General features: G+C 49.0%; 8 protein-coding genes across 8 annotated transcripts; 5 read left to right on the forward strand and 3 right to left on the reverse strand.

Moving 5' to 3' along the window:
• Positions 1–2,509: 2,509 nt before the first annotated feature.
• Positions 2,510–3,445, forward strand: N7503_006823 (putative short-chain dehydrogenase/reductase; the record flags this gene model as incomplete). Its single annotated transcript, XM_057066370.1, has 3 exons — positions 2,510–2,552; positions 2,607–3,331; positions 3,383–3,445. 3 exons carry the CDS (start codon positions 2,510–2,512, stop codon positions 3,443–3,445), a joined length of 831 nt encoding a protein of 276 aa, XP_056920051.1.
• A 91-nt stretch (positions 3,446–3,536) lies between these two features.
• On the reverse strand, positions 3,537–4,238 carry N7503_006824 (uncharacterized protein; the record flags this gene model as incomplete). The annotated part of the gene is made up of 2 exons (XM_057066371.1): positions 3,537–3,790; positions 3,845–4,238. The coding sequence occupies 2 exons, from the start codon at positions 4,236–4,238 to the stop codon at positions 3,537–3,539; spliced, it is 648 nt and encodes a 215-aa protein (XP_056920052.1).
• A 502-nt stretch (positions 4,239–4,740) lies between these two features.
• On the forward strand, positions 4,741–5,412 carry N7503_006825 (uncharacterized protein; the record flags this gene model as incomplete). The annotated part of the gene is made up of 1 exon (XM_057066372.1): positions 4,741–5,412. The coding sequence occupies one exon, from the start codon at positions 4,741–4,743 to the stop codon at positions 5,410–5,412; it is 672 nt and encodes a 223-aa protein (XP_056920053.1).
• Positions 5,413–6,129: 717 nt separating this feature from the next.
• Positions 6,130–7,640, forward strand: N7503_006826 (glycoside hydrolase family 30 protein; the record flags this gene model as incomplete). The annotated part of the gene is made up of 2 exons (XM_057066373.1): positions 6,130–6,979; positions 7,030–7,640. 2 exons carry the CDS (start codon positions 6,130–6,132, stop codon positions 7,638–7,640), a joined length of 1,461 nt encoding a protein of 486 aa, XP_056920054.1.
• A 2,304-nt stretch (positions 7,641–9,944) lies between these two features.
• Positions 9,945–10,181, reverse strand: N7503_006827 (succinate:quinone oxidoreductase subunit C; the record flags this gene model as incomplete). The annotated part of the gene is made up of 1 exon (XM_057066374.1): positions 9,945–10,181. One exon carries the CDS (start codon positions 10,179–10,181, stop codon positions 9,945–9,947), a length of 237 nt encoding a protein of 78 aa, XP_056920055.1.
• A 1,835-nt stretch (positions 10,182–12,016) lies between these two features.
• met16 (phosphoadenylyl-sulfate reductase (thioredoxin)) lies at positions 12,017–13,601 on the forward strand (the record flags this gene model as incomplete). Its single annotated transcript, XM_057066375.1, has 2 exons — positions 12,017–12,786; positions 12,856–13,601. The coding sequence occupies exons 1-2, from the start codon at positions 12,603–12,605 to the stop codon at positions 13,599–13,601; spliced, it is 930 nt and encodes a 309-aa protein (XP_056920056.1). The 5' UTR covers positions 12,017–12,602.
• Positions 13,602–14,672: 1,071 nt separating this feature from the next.
• Positions 14,673–16,185, forward strand: N7503_006829 (phosphoserine phosphatase SerB; the record flags this gene model as incomplete). The annotated part of the gene is made up of 3 exons (XM_057066376.1): positions 14,673–15,482; positions 15,539–15,796; positions 15,862–16,185. 3 exons carry the CDS (start codon positions 14,673–14,675, stop codon positions 16,183–16,185), a joined length of 1,392 nt encoding a protein of 463 aa, XP_056920057.1.
• A 664-nt stretch (positions 16,186–16,849) lies between these two features.
• Positions 16,850–18,106, reverse strand: N7503_006830 (lipoate synthase; the record flags this gene model as incomplete). Its single annotated transcript, XM_057066377.1, has 1 exon — positions 16,850–18,106. The coding sequence occupies one exon, from the start codon at positions 18,104–18,106 to the stop codon at positions 16,850–16,852; it is 1,257 nt and encodes a 418-aa protein (XP_056920058.1).
• Between the last annotated feature and the right edge of the window lie 382 nt (positions 18,107–18,488).

The raw sequence follows: 18,488 nt of genomic DNA on the forward strand, positions 1-18,488 counted from the left end.
TCTCTCCACCAGAGAAATGGAGAAATGCCGATATTGGATAGTATAAAATCTAAAAATGCATGAAAAGGTGCCCTAAGCGCGGCCAGAGTTCAAAAAATAAAGAAAAGTTAACTATTCCTAATTTAGATATATAACCCTACTAGGTAATTTATTCTATGTAATTACTGGTTTTTTTAGCCCATTCTTATTTTGAGTTTAGTGGAAATTCCCTAGTGGCCAGACTGACACAGCGGATGGCCTTGGCACAGATCCAGCGACCAAAGTAATTGGCACGGTTAGTTACATCGGTTCCTTCTCCTTTACCCGTGATTGCTTACTGTTCGGCTATGACCACTTGACGCCTCCATTGGGCCTGAGCGTCCATGGCTCGTGAATATAGGAGGAAAGCTCTTCCACATCTGTCTTTTCGAATTCCTCCAATGATCTCAACGCCATGGGACAGGGGGGTATGGGCCGCATGGCGAGTCCTACAGAGGCGCTTTGGGGGAGGCGCTCGGGGGCGCTATGACTCCCTCGGCTAGAATTTTGACTTCCGCATGCCAATATCGCACGAATGGACACTTGGGATTGGGGGTTAAGCCTCATGCACGGTGTAGCCCAGGATAGTCCTGTGACAATTCGAGGCCCTTCCACGCAACTAAGCTATTGTGGACGCCGCTTGATTGGCCATGTCCTGGGCCAAGACCAGCATATGGTCCGGTCAGGAGGAATGCCTGATCGTGCTCTGGGCGCTCATATGCGCTGGGGAACTAGATATGACTGCGGTCAGGGAAGCTCAGAGTCTTTTCCAAGCATGGGTCAAGCAGTAGAGCCCGGACCCTTGCCTGCCCCAGATTACTGGTATCGGTAACCACTCAGAGCGTAGGGGGTTGAGGGTCGAAGCATGTACATGAACAAGCGCTCCATTGAGCAAGGCCCAAGACGCAGAATACATGGTACAGCTTTACTGATCATTGGACTATATCAAATATTGGGGACCATAATCCATGAATTCAATGAATCCGGCTCGGGAAGTGCATGCGTGAATGATTATTAGAGTTGCAGTTAAGATTGAATGCACATTGGGAAGACCTGGCGAAAGGTTGTGGACGGAGTCTTTCTAATTCTTTATGACTACGGAATGTCGAGTGCGGCGATTTCGGTTCTCGCTTTTGTTCCTTTTTCACGACTAGTATTCATCTAGAATCGGCTCGCCTATACCATGGCCTACCCCTTTATGGGTACAGAACTAGTCTCCGGCTATTTAATTTATTAACTTTTGAACGAACCAAGCGTCTAGCCACTTTCAGACGAGAGTGCCATTAAGGTGGAGCAACCATCTAAGCAGATAAAGCTACCCAAGCCAGTATGCCCTAGCTAATGTAAGGATTCCTCAAAAGTCGTCAAAATCCAACCACGGTGAATATGGAACGCAGATCACTGCCTGTAATGAAGATATCGCCCCTCCGGCAACAACGAATCATATCAATTGTCTCGTACTTCACCCCCCTGCCTAACGCCGGTAATTTAGTGATCTACCAGAAATACCTGAACTACACTAAAGAAACATGGTGGAATATTCCCCTGACCAGATTAGGTTTAGCGCGATCTAATTAGGGCACTAGGAAAGGAACGGTGAGTGTCTTAAGGGGTTATGCTGTTTCGGATTCTCGTATACTGGCTCGCAACTTCCAACGTATACGCATGGGGTTTACGCCAGGAAGTAATGGGATTATCAAGCACCACAGCAGGCTTCAAGCTTACGTCATTGCGCTATATTGTCAAGAGAAGAGACGTAGCATAGGATTCAGCACCTCGGGAAGTGGAGACAGTGTGGCAATTGAGGGCCATCAAAACACTGATGGGTCACTAGTCAATGTGGGCAACCGATGCCGCTTCGGGGATGGCCAGTACTGTAGATTGGTCAATGAATGCATGTGACTAATCAATGGGTGTCAGTGAACAGCCAATCATGGTCACTGACTACTCACTGGTCGATCATGTGATTATGAAGAGCTGCTCCGTGAGCTTAAGTCTAAGAGCCCTCATTTACTTGTGCTTTGCTGTCCTTGCATTTCTGCTCCCGCACTAGGTATGCCTGTCGGATGCCAGCTTTAGGGCATCACTTGAAATATTCGATGCATGCCAACTGTATTATCAAAGGTCTTTGAACATGGGATTTCCCGTGGGGCCAAAGTAGCAGTTGGAACAAGAGAAGAATTTGATATCAGATCCCTGTGGTTCCACAGAAGCTAGAGAATTTGACTAAACGAGTATAGCGACATGACAATTGTGATCACGAGGGTACAAACAATCCAAATGCATAACCCACGCGAATGGTTGACGTCAGTTGTTCCCATCCCTGCATGGTCGGGAAGATCACCGATCATTGCCTGAACCGTCATGTTTCTCCGCATTTTGAGGGGTCGTCGATTTTGGCAGGACCAAAGCTACACAAACTTATTGCATTTCCCTAATTCCCGTTCTTGGATTGACCCTATCACCAATCACAGTGTGATCTGCAAAGAACATGGCATTCGCTCGTCGCCTTGCCATTTTACCCGGCGGCTTAGGTAGGGATAAAGGCTGACCCGCCTAAGATAGCAACAATGCTAACACCACACCAGGTGGCCTGGGATCAAGTATCGGCCAAAAGCTAAGGCAACAAGGTGCCCGCCTTGCAATTCTATACGCGCCCTTTGAGGCCGCACGTCGCGACCAGCTCCTCGAGACAGGATATGGAAGCAGCACAGACCTGGATGACATCCGCACTTATGAGTGCGACATCACGTCCCCCGAGTCCGTGCAGTCTGCGTTCAACGCACTAGAGAAAGATTCAGTGTCACCAGACACCTCATCTCAGACTGAGAGAGCCTTCCCCAGTATCCTGATCAATACGGCTGGATATGTCTCTCTTAGCGATATGGAGCTCACACCACCCGAAGAAACAATGAAGCATCTGACCACCAATATCTTTGGACCAATGCTTTGCTCCCAGGCTTTTGCCCATTTGTATTTCGCTGCGTCGAAGGCAGCGGAGTCTTCAACTAGTCCTCCGCCACCGGGTCGGATCGTTAGTATTTCGTCGCAAGCTGCACATGCTGCTTTGCATCAACATGGAGCTTACTGTGCTTCGAAGGCTGGCTTGCTAGGTTTGACGCGTAGTATGGCTTCTGAGTGGGGACCTAAAGGGATCACTTCAAACAGTGTATCTCCGACCGTAGCTTGGACTGCTCTTGGGCAGAAGGCTTGGGGAGAAACGTCTGTGAGGGAGGCTTTCTTGAAGAATATCCCGACCGGAAAATTTGCATTGCCTGAAGAAGTTGCGGATTCGGTCGTCTTCCTTTGCCAAGTAAGTGAACTCCGGGAAATGTCTATATGGTTTTCTCTAACTTTGTGACAGGACTCTAGTGGAATGATCAACGGTGCAGATCTTCGGGTCGATGGTGGATTCACGGTTCGGTAATCTCAATAGCGCACTAGACTATGATCATTTCTCTTTCTCAGTACAAGCAATGAAACAATACTGTAAAATTTGTCCATTCACAGCCTTCAGTTTAAGGATGCCACATCATTCCAGCCAGACGGAACACCCCAAACCCACTATTGGCTGTCGCGTATTTCCGCAAATCGATATCGAAATGCACCGTTTCCTTGAATTCGAGTTTATCAAAGAAAGGTATAGAAGGAGCTTCAGCACAAACAGCCAGTGGAATTCCCTCGGCCTTGGCTCGATCAAAGCCCAGCTGGACTAACGTGGAGCCAACACCACGTCTCTGAACAGAAGGTTTCACACACATATATATCACATCTACTCAAAACATTAATGCCACCCTAGAGAATATCATGCGACAAACAAACTTACCGAAGCGATGTGTCCCCTCAACCTCCATTGCGATCCGTCTCGTCGCATTGCTAACCTCGGCGAGAAGTGGTGGGTTCACTCCACCTGGAATGCTACCCTCGGCTTCGACTTCCCGATCAGTATTTTCCGATTCTTCGGGCTGTTTACGCTCCAGGACAATGTAGCCGATTATCTCTTTGGTCACATTGTCGACCGCTTTAAAACATTCAGCTGCTGGATTAGCATATCCGCTTTGCACGGCTTGGTAGTAGCTCTCGCTCTGGAGTTTCTCATTTGGCCAGTCAAGGAAGATGAGGCGGTTGATGCTCAGAGAGAGTTTGGCGGAGTGAATAAACTTCCCGAGGGCGGGAAGGTCACTTGAAACAACAGGGTGGATGGAATAATCAAGGGTCATGTTGTTTCAGCCGAAGATTATACTGGCGCGTCTCTGTTGCTTCTAGTTTCGATATGGCAAAGCTTTATATAACGACGCAAAATAGGCAACTTGATTCCGATAGCGCTATCGCGATAGTAGGAGGCTGCCTGGCTAGGCGTTCACATACTGATGACTGGGGGCTATAGAAGGCATCAGCAATTTCCCCCTCGCGGTTCTTGGATTTCTTCTCTCCCTCTAGTAAGCGTCAACTGTCTTATCTGAAAATGCATGGTCTATCCTACGTTAGCACGTAGTGTCATGACTTAATATGCATAACAAAGAAAAGTAATCAACTGAGTCTATAATGAGCTCGAGAGCTTATCTAACCAGCATCATATCATGTGATGGCTACCTGCTGAAGGCTGGGGCCAAATCGTTGCTTGTTTCGATCTTTCGCCTCGACGACCATTACATGCCTTGCACGCACTTTTCATTTCGAGTCTCATCCGGCCCAACCAATTCCTGATCTTAACTTGCTGCCATGGTGCACATGGAAGCCCGAGTCTCGAAGGAGACTCTCACAGCATTACAGACGGACCTCACTTTACGATGCTTTCTCACTGCCCGTTTTAAACGCGATTTGTCCCGACACTCCGAAAATGTCATTCCCTGGGCACATTCACGCGCCGAGGAAGTCAGTACTACATTACTACGCGATATTGGACTACCGACCACCGAATTCAATATACAGATGAATATAATCCAAATGCTCCGCTCTTCGACGAGGGTCTACATCTGTTACGATATCTTCCTCGCCGAGTGCGATAAGCAGCTTCGGGACGAGATCCACAAGAGCTTCATACCCAAGCGACCAATACACCAGGTAGTCAAGAGTGGAAATGTCTACCACATAGCGATGAAGAAGGGGATGGAGCAAATAGTGGCCGAACAGTACTTGGGGATGCGAAGTTCCGATTCAGGGCCACTGCCACTCTTCTCTGATTTACAAAATCCGCCATTATATATAGATGGTCGTCGTGTTGAAGACTGGGGACAACAGGAAGAAGAACATAGCCCAGAGCGAGCCAGTGAAGAGGTCGAACTGAATAGCCTAGCTAATCTTGGCGATGGCGGGACGGAACACCGGCTAGCTGATGAAGACAATGCAACTAAGGCTATTAACTGTGCTTCTCATGATAAGACTAGCGGCTAGCGAGATATAAAAGCAAACCCAGCGCAACGTCAGAAGCAATTCCTCACCAAGAGGCATTACCAGAGATGGTCGGATCACAAAAGGTTAGGCGTCTCAAAGCTACTGTCTCCGCTAGGCCTAACTTATACCATTTATTCCTTCCTAGCTACTAATTGATCTATACATGTCTGTGGTTTGTCCTGGAACCCGGACTTCTGATTGGTCTGGACCCACTCCCCCAACACCGGGGCCAGCTTGCCTGCTTTACGATTGATCCTCTCTCTTTCCCTTACGTATAGTGTGCCATTCTAGTGAGGTAGTATTCGACTAGCAAAAATAGAACCGATAAAGCGCCGTTCAAGTGCCGAAGCTAATTGCCCACCCGTGATTAAAGGGGCGATGATGGACCTAAACGAAAACGAACCGACGACTTTCCTGATTAAGCTTAACCCCGAAACCCGATCTCCCGAATTGCTGCAGTGTTGCATCGTGCAAACCAAGCATTTGACCCCGCGTTTGAGGGAAATGAAGCAAGCCATGTGCACTAAATGATGACGCCCCTCTTTGATTGGGGGCCTCTTCGCACCCCGTACCTGAAGATGTTTTACTCGTGGCTGCGAGGTTACAATGGCTGATGTTATAAAGAGTCCCTGATTTCCATAGCTTGATCTAATCCACTGAACAATCTATAAGCCATTCTTCCACATCACAGACAAGTAGCTCGAGCTATTCTTCAAGATGCACACTGTTGTGTCTCTTCTCAGCTTGGCTGCCGTCAGCTACGCATTAGAAAAGAGAGCCTCGGCATCGGCTTACAGCTCTAACTCCGCTGGAAACTACAAACTTTCCTCAATCACCGCGCCGGTCCAAGGTGCAGGTGATCCAGGCTCAACCTCGACATGGCAGCTAACTGTCGACGACACGAGCTCTGGTCACAAGCAAACCATCGTGGGCTTTGGTGGAGCTGTGACTGACGCGACTGTCACGTCCTTCAACACCCTGTCCAGCTCAGACCTCCAGGACCTTCTCGATACCCTCATGACAGACTCAGGTGCCAATTTTGCTTTGATGAGGCACACTATCGGCGCTTCTGATCTCTCCGGAGACCCAGCCTACACCTATGACGACAACGGTGGCTCTGCGGACACATCGCTCTCGGGATTCAGCCTCGGAGATCGTGGAACAGCTATGGCCAATATGCTGGCCTCTATGAAATCCATCCAGTCAGCTTTGACCATCTTTGGATCTCCCTGGAGCGCTCCTGGGTGGATGAAGATGAACGGTGTCATCGATGGGTCCACAACGGACAACAATTTGAACGATGGATATTTGAATGGGGGAACCGCGAACTCCGGGTATGCTAGTCAATTTGCCGACTACTTTGTCAAGTATATCCAGGCATACAAGGATCTCGATGTGTCTATCGACGCCATCACCATCCAGAATGAGCCTTTGAACAGCCAGTCCGGATATCCTACGATGTATGTCTACGCAGAGGAGTCCGCTGAGCTGATCCAAAACTACGTCGGCCCTGCTCTTGCTGACGCTGGCCTGGACACGGCTGTCTGGGCCTACGATCACAACACCGGTAAGTTCACTAGCTCCTCCGAACAAGTCTCCATACTAATGAATGCCAAGATGTCCCCAGTTACCCTCAGACCGTCATTGACGGTGCCAGCAAGTACGTTGATTCGGTCGCCTGGCACTGTTATGCTACCGATGTAGACTGGACAGTTCTCACCACATTCCACGAGAGCAATCCAGACGTGAAGCAATACATGACCGAATGCTGGACCCCATCCACCGGATCCTGGAACCAGGCCGCCGACTTCACGATGGGCCCCCTTCAAAACTGGGCTTCTGGCGTGACAGCATGGACGCTCGGCACCAATTCCGACGATGGCCCACATCTGTCCAGCGGCGGGTGTGCCACTTGCACTGGTCTGGTCACTGTCAATGATGATGGAAGCTATACATTTGAGACAGCATACTACATGATCGCTCAATTCAGCAAATTCATTCCTACCGGCGCTATCATCCTGAATGGAACGGGAAGCTACACTTACTCAACTGGAGGGGGTGTGCAGTCTGTGGCCTCGTTGAACCCTGATGGAACGCGCTCTGTTGTTATTGAGAATACTTTTGATAACGACGTTTATGTGACTCTCAGTACCGAGAGCGGCGAGGAGTGGTCGGGTGATATTCCCAGTGAGTCTGTCACCACTTGGGTGCTTCCGGCTTCATCTTAGGATAGTTGGTATTCTTGGAAGAATTTGTGTACATGTTATAGTCGAGATATTTCAATTCCTGCTAGTCTAAAATACATGACTAATTATACACATTGTGACTCCGTAAGCGGGTATTATCGGTGCGGAATCCGACCGCCATCATCTCACCATGCGCACGCACTTCCAAGGGTTTCAACTTGTTTAAAATGTCTAGTGCAGGTCACAGATGTTCTACCTGCAAGCGAACCTTTTCCAGTCGGAGCCATCTCAAACGGCACGAGGCATCATCACGTAAGTGGGAACAGAAATCAAATACACGCGCGGAAACTGACCATCTAGACAACCCACGGACACAAGTGACGTGCGAGTTTTGCGGGAGCATATATTCCAGACAGTATGATATTTCAATTATCTTCAGTGCTAAATTGGCATTAATGGAATTATTAGAGATGCGCTTCGCCGCCATTATAAAAGCTGTAAGATTGGGCGGCAGCCTTTGCCCAAGAAGGCCGGACGCCATCGGAAATCATGTGACACCTGCGCAAAGAACAGGAGCACCTGCGATGCCAACTACCCTTGTTCTTCCTGCGAGAGCCAAAGCGTTAATTGCACATATCAGCGGCTTGAAGGTCGCACAGATGAGCCGCTCGGGGCAATCTCCAATACTCGGGTGTCAACTAGAAGTCAACACAGACAAGCGACCGCGATATCAGACCAACGACGACATGGGCAATTATCAGTTCCGTTTTTGTTGAATTACTCTGCGCCGGGTAACCAAAGTAATCCTGGGGATGTCAACCATGCTCTTTCTCTGCTGTCGACCACCGAGTCGAATGATCCAGAGTTAGATTCTGCACTCCCGAGTCTGGAAGTCGAAGCTGACAGAAGCGATCTTTTCTTTGAGGATTCCTGGGCTCTTTTCTTTGGGTCGGTCACACATGATAGGCAGTGTCGAAATTCACCATTGCCGGAAGGACTCGACGATCCGCAACAAAGACTGTTGGCAGCTGAGAAAATGATCGATTGCCTATCCAGCGTATACACCTCTCATAGCCATGCCTTCGGGGAGCTCAATCTCGACCCTGAACGCACATTCTTCAACGAGAGAAATGTTGGCGATTTTATCAATGCCTACTTTGATCATACCGTTCGTCCTCGATCCCGTATCGTCTTGAAATCCTCGTTCAATCTCGAAAGTACTTCGGGGCCCCTTCTTCTCGCGATCTTCTTGTTGGGTGCGAGTTGCGGGCTGTCAGACCACGCGAAGTCACAAGCTACGAATTACGTCGATATGGCGGAACAAGTCGTGTTTGAAGATCCTAATTTTCTTCGACTCGTATACAACCAGCAATTTCGAGACGCTGACAGTTTGAATCAGTCTGAGATTGAAAGCATCCAAGCAGCGATTATCATCATTCTCAACCAATTAGCTAGCCCCAAGCCAGAAGCTCGGCGTCGGGTGCGAATACAACGATACCCCGCTCTGGTATCTATTGCTCGGGCGACATCCATGACACGAATCAAGAACCAATGGCATGATTCAAACGTACCCTTGAGTCATGCGAAATTCACCAGAAATGAGACTTGCATCAGGTGAATTCTGTTCCTACTATACATTGTTGCACAATACTAACGGCATGCAGACTGATGGCATCTATAACCATGCTTGACTGCCACAATATTATGTTTTTCAACACACCTCCCCAATTCACGGCATCCGAATTTGGGTTCGATCTCCCAGCTGAGGAAAGGGGTATTGATATTCGAGACAGCGCTACGTGGGAGATATGGGCACACAACGAACGAAAACATCAACGCCCTTCACTGTTGAGTAAATTCGTACAGGAACTGCTATCTGATGACTGGCCCGGGCTTGATGATCCAAGATACAGCAATCTCAACGTATTTGCTCTTTTCATTGTTGTCTCCGGTAAGTACTCCATGATAACTATCTCTGGCGCGCTGAAAACTGAAAAGCATGTGCCCAAAGCATTCCAACCAATAATATTCGGGTTAAGGTCAAGCCTCTGCAATATGTCCGACGCCACACGCCAGCTCGAAAGGGCACTGTCTAGATGGATGAGTCTATGGGAACGACTCAAATCACGATTAAGCCAGCAGGAGATTTACCGAGCAGGAATCACCTACCATGCACCCGATCTATGCGTCTTCGCAAGACTGGTACTGCAAAAGCCATTATCCGAAACGGGCGAAGTTGCAAAGGATTCTATGGCTCAAATTCATCAACTTCTAAAAGGGCCTTCCTGATAAATGGGAATTTTATCTGTGATTCCGCGATGCCCAAAGATCAATAATGCATGGTAGCTATTGAACATCCTCCTCGTCTCCGGGGTTGTACAAAGCCAGTCCCAAGGAGGCACTCATAGAACAAACCAAAACAGCCCATGACGCTCTTGTGTTTTGTTTCTTTCCCAATAGACGACCCGTATCCCACACCAATTGTTTCAATCCATTGAAAGCGTGGTATGTGAAAGGCATTGATACCCCAAACTTGACACCAGTTTTCACTGCAGTCGGTAGCGCCCCAAATGCATCGACCATAGTTGTCGAATCGAGGTGAAAGCCCAAATTTGAGGAAAGAAGATACAGTGGCCCAAAGGCGTAAAGGCTTCCTGAGAGTAGTATCCCGGTGATTCGATGAAGAATTGATGCCGAGGAAACAAATTGCCATTTGTATATGCTGATGTGGGGGGAGACTGGTCGGTTCAAGCGTTGTGCGGCGAGGCGGTGATGGGGGGATTCGGTGGGTATGTTTTGAGTTGAGACGTTTCTCCTGGTAATTCATTAGAAGGTATCATGGAAATATTGATTCACGCACCGAAAGCTGACTCCATTGACTCTGTAAAGTCGGGCTGTTGTTGAGATGTGGCGTGACGCGCGTAACAGCATCTTGAAGCGGGCAGCGGATTGATAATGCAGCGAATGTTTCAAATAATGGCCAGACCTCAAGTAAATGTCTTTCGGATTTTGTCTGTGACGAATGGTGGAACATAGACCAGGAATAAAAAAGGCTGTTTATACTGTCTGGAGAATACCCACCTGTGGGTATTTTCCGATCAGCGGCCCCACAAATTATGGCCGGTCTTCAAGATCCACTTATTCAATCAAGACCCATCGATTTCTTTTATGTTTGGCTTGATGTTTATTACAACTAGATGAAATATTCTTTGAATAGAATAGCTCTACCTGAATCAAATCTCACTCTCAAAATTAGCATGGGCCCTGAGCAGCTCAATGGATGCAGACACCCAAAGCATGATCGCGGGCCAAAAAGCCATGGAGTGATTCGAATATGCCATGTACGGTTTACGTGCCAGTCCAAAATAATTACTTTGATCATACCATCTCAATAGCCTCGCGATCTAGCAGGCACAGTACAACCTGGGTCCCTTGTCGTTAAAGGGCTAGAGGTCTGCACATATCATCTCCTGGTTCCTCGTAATTTACCGCAAATTCACTGCCAATCTGCTCCGATCGGCATTAGAGGTTGTAGACTTTGAAGTCTGTAAGACCTGGCACCAGAAAATTCCTTTCCGCCAGTGATCCAGGGTTCCATCATCGGAGTAGCGGGTTGGGTTGTCGAGGTGGCAATCACGACTGATAAAGATCGATATATATATATGACTTGGAATAGCGGAGCGGACAAATCTTCCAAGGTTGTTGGGAGATGTCCGATCCAAAATAACTGTGGTAATTGGGAGAATTGAATTCAGACAAAACCCATGGACGTTGCCTTGATTTCCGGGAGTTCAAAAATAAGCACCTCGCTTGATCCAAGTCAATATCGAAGTTTAGAAGTTAGGTCGAAAGGTGTAGCCAAAGAAATGAAAAGAAACGCAACATTTTCATTATCTCTACTCCGTCAGACACGATTCGGAGTTCAAAGTCATACTCTTATTAAATACATACTCAAGTTCCTACTTGGCTCACATACCCTGGATTAAGTATGGCCAAGAAGTGACAATGAGTGGTCGCCTGTTTAGATGGGAAACGAATACTAGTGCAACTTGCCTCGAATGAAGCATCATTTATATATTGACCTACGCCGTGTCCGGCAAACAGGAAGTACAATCTTGAATCCAATACTCGTTGCATAGCACTAATTTTAAGACTGGAAATGTTCTACATCATTTTCCAAGCTTATACCCATGGATGGGTGTTGCAACAGACCTGATCTATAGTATTTACCCGATCATGTGATCTTAACCACCGCCTGGCAGAATTACATCACGACATATCGCACGCCATTCAAACTTCCTGATTTGGGGCAAGAACAGGACCCGCCACAGCTGCACTCCAGATGACACCATCGCAGATCATTATGTACTTTACAAGTTCCATTAAGCTTCTCGAATAGTGCTAACATCATTATTAGGCAATTATGCTAGACCCTGAGAAACGGGGCTGACGTTGTGGATTAATCAGCCCCAGATCTGGGAAGAACCGGAGTTTGAGAGGTTTCCACGAGCTTCGGAGCTCCGCGGGAATGATTGCTCAGCACTGGGCATACCCTCTAACCAGATTGGAGGTTCCTGCTGGATTATTAAAAGCATAATGGGGTGAAAACCGGACTTGTCCCCCAGACTTGACTCTTTTGAGTGGGTACGGGAGACCACAAGGACCAGAAATGCCGAGAATGCAAGCACGCAATCACGCAATTTCAGGCACCAAGGCACCAACAAGCACGCCATCGAATTTTCAAGGACCCACTCGAGACCCCGATGTCGTGCTCAAATGAAATGGCGGCTAGGGAAATCGGAAGTATGTCAGGCACGCTGAAAAATCACATCATTGCCTCATAGCCTATATTATTCGGAGCCTGGCCTTTGCTTCTTCTTCCCATTATCATCTCCATATCCGTTTTCGGTGCTTCAATTCCCTGTTGTGTATAGTTAAACACCTTACCCTAGGCGTTTATACTTCTATTCCTTTTACACATTACTCTTTGTGCACGCTTTCAAAATGCCGGCCAAGATGCCTGTCCAGTACCCCTCCGATGGAGAGGGCATTGACTCTCGTGACAACATGACCGAGTCTGGCTATGTCAGCGGTGGCTCTTCTAGTGAAGAATACATCCCAGAGATTGTCTTCACCAAGCCTCATCTTCAGTTCTTGAACCGCCAGTTGCAGTTCCTTGAGCCCCAAGGTATGTTATCCGGAACCCCGCTATAACAAAGGTCCCAATGTATGGTTTCTGACTCTTACCCCTCTATAGATATCTTGAGATGGTGCATTACATCACTCCCTCATCTCTTTCAGACTACTGCCTTTGGTCTTACTGGCCTGGTAACTCTGGATATGTTGTCCAAACTGGAAGTTCCCCGCCCCCAGATGGTGGATCTTATCTTCCTCGATACGCTGCACCACTTCTCCGAGACCCTTAACCTGGTCGACCGGGTCCGCAAGCGTTACCCGTTGAACAATGTCCACGTGTACAAGCCTGCCGGTGCCGAGACTGCTGCCGAATTCGAATCTAAGTATGGCGCCCGTCTGTGGGAGGTCGATGACCAGCTCTACGATTGGGTTGCCAAGGTTGAGCCTGCCCAGCGTGCCTACCGCGAATTGAATGTCCACGCCGTTCTGACTGGTCGTCGCCGCAGCCAGGGTGGCAAGCGTGGTGATCTCGACGTTATTGAAGTTGACGAGGCTGGCCTTATCAAGATCAACCCCATGGCCAACTGGTCCTTTGACCAGGTCAAGCAGTACGCTCGTGACAACAACGTCCCCTACAACGAGCTCCTCGACCGTGGCTACAAGAGTGTCGGTGACTGGCACTCCACCCAGCCCGTTGCTGAGAACGAGGATGAGCGCTCTGGTCGCTGGAAGGGTCAGCAGAAGACCGAGTGTGGTATTCACAACCCCCGCTCCAAGTATGCTCAGTACCTGATGGAGATGGAGCGCAAGCGCCAAGAGGAAGCTTTGACATCCGCATTGAACGCTCAGCTTTCTGCTGCTCAATGATCCTGTCGCTCCTTTTTTGTGCCTCGCATACTCCATCGCATACTCCATGGCGTTATAATGATACCTCCTCGGCTCTTCTTTTATTTTGTGTCCCGTTTGAGCGGTGCGAATCGGCTCTTCAAAGACCGACGCACATTCATGATTTCTTATGTTATCGGGATTCTATTCCCAAAAAGATAAAACAACCCACTCCCCCCTTGTATATAGGGAGTTTGGTTTCCGCTCGCGGCCCTTATTGGGACCGTTGAGACATGATAATGACCTTCGCATATACAAAAGCGCAATTTGTGTCTTCAATAAACATTTACTTTTTCTATAAATCATGATAATTTCAAGTAGTTCTGAACATTGTAATTTTTTTATTTTTCATATTCATCCAGTGTTTTTCTTCAAAATGCCCTTGGGAGGAGATCTCACGTGCAGCCCACCAACCCTAAGTTTGGTCCCATGAACTGCTGCGAGGGAGTCACCGGTATTAAGCAATCAGGCTTTTAGGTGCGATTATCATTTAACGCCCCGCAGCTTAACACCCAAAGTGGGGCTTTACTCGCCTCCATTCAAAGTACGCGTAGAATATTTTACTGGTGAGATAACCCAGGCTACGTAGGTGACATCGTACCCCCATCTAGCATACTAAGTAGTCATTCTGGAAGGCTTCCTGCCAAATCAAATTCTTCAAAAGCACAAGGTGAACCTTTGAATTCAACCGAACATACTCCAAGTCGTTTTTCCACTTCAAAGTTTTATTGTGATCGACGATCCAATCTGCTTACGACATGCCGTTACTGGCATGAAGTCTTTGGTTGCAACCAGTCATTTTGATAGCGAGAATACACTGTTCCCAATCACACAGCTAACAATTCTCTCGCATTATCAGTGATGCGAATAATTATTCTCCAAATCAATACTTTGGACGGTTTGATTAGAAATGACGCAAGCCGCAGCGGAACCCCACCAACTGGCCACGTGACGGATCACGATCGACAATGTTTTCTCAAGAAAGCGATCGTTTAAATCCCAAGTTTAGCCCCATCCAGTCCAACATCTCTCTAAACACTCCAGTGAAAGGCCATGGTCGACCAAACCACCTCCCGCCAGCGGCCCTCGCTTGGCCAAATGCGCAGCAGCTCATTCCTCCAAGACCACCAACAATATAAGCCCCCGCTCTCCGTCAGCCAGAACATCGGCGAGGTCCTAGGCACCCAACTCACCGAAACCCTATCAATCAACCCTATCAACCCAGACCCCGAACGGGTCCATGACAGCGGTGTCACCTACAGCATCTTCAACCACCAGGCTAATCCCCTGGAGACCGGCACCCCGCGCATCGTCGCAACAATCTTCTACAAATCCTCAAAACCCGTTCACCCCCACTTCCACCCCGATTCTTCGCCCAAGCCGGCTGCGGGCGAGCAGCTGCCTTTACCCCATGTTCCTGAAGGCTCCGCCCCCACTGAAGATATGGACAAGTTCCCCCGCGAACCGCCTGCTCCGGAACCGGAACCGCTGGATCACATCTACGGACCTTATGTGTCGCAGTTGTGTTTGACCAACTTCCTGCAGATTCTTGAGTCTCTGCCAACGCCTTACCAGCGTATGAACACTTCGCACCGCTGCCTGGACCGTGACGCTCAACCCCGCGTTGTGGAGGTTACATTCTCTCCCCCTCCGGACCCTAAGTACCTCTCTTTTGAGGACCTGCGCAAGCACGAGAGCATCTGGCGCTTTGAGCGCGAGTGGAACGTTGAGGTTGTGCTGCAGCAGGAGAGTGTCTTCCGCCGACACAAGCGATTGGCTGTGTTTGACATGGACAGCACACTTATCGAGAATGAGGTGATCGACGAGATCGCCAAGTTCATTGGTGTGGAGAAGGAGGTTTCTGTACGTCGACATTACCCTCACAGTTCAAGCCGTTGAGTAAAACTAACCCTGTATAGGAAATCACCGAGCGCGCGATGAACGGCGAACTGGACTTCGCGGCATCGCTCAAGGAGCGTGTTAGCCTCCTCAAGGGTGTCCCCGCTGATGTCTTCGACAAGCTCAAGTCCGTCATCACCATCGCAAAGGGTGCCCGCGAGCTTTGCGCCGCTTTGAAGATGATGGGATACAAGATGGCTGTTCTGAGCGGTGGCTTCCAGCCTCTTGCGGAATGGTTAGCCGGCCAGCTTGGACTCGACTATGCAGTCGCCAACCACGTAAACACCCCCATTCACCCTCTACTGTACTGCTAATAGATCGTTCAAACTAATCCGATATCTAGCTCGAAATCGACAATGAAACTCAGACCTTGACCGGTAGACTGGTCGAGTCGAAGCCCATCATCGATGCTGCTCAGAAGCGCTCCCTTCTCAAATCCATCGCTGCTGAGAACAACATTCCCATCTCCCAGACACTGGCTGTCGGTGATGGTGCAAATGATCTTCTCATGCTTCACGAGGCTGGCCTTGGTGTCGCCTGGCGCGCCAAGTCCAAGGTCCAGCTCGAGGCACCAACCCGTATTAACGGAGAGAGCCTGGTCGATATTCTCCACCTTTTCGGTCTCGAGAAGGAGGATATCGTCGAGCTCACCAGCAAGGCCCAATAAGTGGCTTAGGCTAAGTTGAGCCCTTTTTCACCCAGGTGGATCGTTTTGCATCTTGGAACGCAATACCCATTTATATCCGCTTTTTTATTGGATGCGAGACAGGTGACGTTGGCTTACAAGCTATCTGTTTCACCATTTATGATGCTCTATCATTTATTTTTTTTCGACAAACAGTTTCGAGTTACCCTTGAGTCAGAGGAAGAGGAGGATTAGGATGAAGGGGAAGGGCCTCTTGCAGTGCGGTACATAGCCGGTCTAGCTGTATCCTTGCTATTTCCTTGGACGTAGGTGGTATAGGTGAACTGAACCTAGGACTCGTACGGACGTACAGCTTACTTCTCGACCGACACGTAGTCTAATGAGAAATACATGAATGAGAAGAATTCTTTGGAAGTAAAATCTAGAGATTTGATTGATGTAATTGCTTCTAAGAAACTCCATGCAAGCGCCTGGAATATAGACAGGATAGAAACCGTTGATGGTGATACAAGACAATGTTGAAATGGAATGTCGAAAATAGTAAAGAAATCCCAACCCCAAACCGAAGCCAAACCTGATGCAATCTCGGCGCCGAGTGGATGGTGAACGAGCCGCGTTTTATCGGACAGCGGTCATGAACCATGCATATTATTTTGTTGAATAAAGGAAGGAAGAAGAACCGGAACTAGCGGGTCGCCTCATCGGCCTGAGCAACAGGCTGCTCGGCAGTCTGTCCAGTTGCGGCTCCAGCTCCACCACGACGCTTCTTCAGGACGTTCTCAATGAACGCCTCACCAGCCTTGTAACTGCTGCGAACCAGGGGTCCAGAAGCACAGTACAGGAAGCCCATATCCAGCGCACGCTGGCGCCAAGCCTCGAACCGATCAGGAGTAACATACTCGTGAACAGCCATATGACGCTTGGTAGGACGCATGTACTGACCAAAGGTAACAACATCAACATCCACAGCACGCAACTGACGCAGCGCATCCCAAAGCTGCTCGTCGGTCTCACCAAGGCCAAGCATAAGACTGGTCTTAGTAATGAGATCAGGCTTAGCCTCCTTAGCAGCCTTCAACACACGAATGGACTGCTGGAAAGTAGCGCGACGATCACGCACGAAAGGAGTCAGAGCCTCAACGGTCTCAACATTATGCGCATAAACATCCAATCCACTCCGAGCAACCACCTGCGCCATCTCAAGGTCTCCGCGGTAATCACCAGTCAAACACTCAACCAAAATATTCGGAGCCTTGGACTTGATCTTGATGACCGTCTCGGCGAAGTGGTGCGCACCTCCATCAGCCAGATCGTCACGGTCAACACTGGTCAAAACCACATATCCAAGTCCCCATCGCGAGATAGCCTCGGCGGTGTTCTCTGGCTCGTGAGGGTCGAGTGGTGCGGGTGTACGACTGGTCTTCACACTGCAGAATCGGCATCCACGGGTACAGGTATCACCCATGAGCATGATAGTAGCGGTAGCAGCGGCCTTATCACCTCCACCCCAGCAATCGGAAATGTTAGGGCATCGCGCCTCCTCGCAGACGGTATGGAGGTTCAATCCGCGGAGATCCTTCTTCAAGCGCTGGTAGTTCTTTGAGTCCGGAATAGGAGTCTTAAGCCACTCGGGGAGCCGGGTCATTTCCTTCTTGCGGCCGGCTGGGCCGACCATGGCGGTCTTAAGGGCGTAGGCCTCTGCGGGATCGAGAGCTTCTTCTGCACCACCGGAGACAAAGTCGGAGAAGGAGGGACCGGCATTTAGTTTGTCTTGGAATTGGGTCTTTCGCCGACGGGTGATCCCCGGTGTGTTGGTGGCGGAGCCGCTGTCGGTCGTGGCATAGGTGCGGTAGTGGAGGAGGGAGACGGTTGATGTAGGGGCGGATGAAAGGGATGTCCTTACGGACGATAGGTGCCGTAAGCTTCGTGCTGGAGCGGCCATTGTGGTGTGTGTATGTCAAGGGTTGAGGTCTAGTACGCAATCTGCAGAGAAAGATAGCTGGGCTTTCCCGCGGGATTCTCGGATGACTCAGCAGTGGAGATGGTGGCGGCTCAATCATCCAAGGTGCTTCCCGAGGTCCCGTCCGTCACCGATGTATGGTTATGGCCAGTGGTAGAGTAATGGCTTAGCTAATGGAAAATAGAGAGTGAGGTTATAGCAATGGCTATTATGATTATGCTTTACTATAGTACTATGATACTAATTGTACATGTGACACAAGCTCAAGAACAATTCGAGGGAACGAATCGCGATGACAGGGTATGAATATAATAAGGAAAGAAGACGGTCGGACAAGCGATGGAGATAATTGTTGCTCTGAATG

This window comes from Penicillium pulvis (genome assembly GCF_028828015.1).
Source record: "Penicillium pulvis strain IBT 33274 chromosome Unknown contig_5_segment0_segment0, whole genome shotgun sequence".
Classification (NCBI taxonomy): domain Eukaryota; kingdom Fungi; phylum Ascomycota; class Eurotiomycetes; order Eurotiales; family Aspergillaceae; genus Penicillium; species Penicillium pulvis.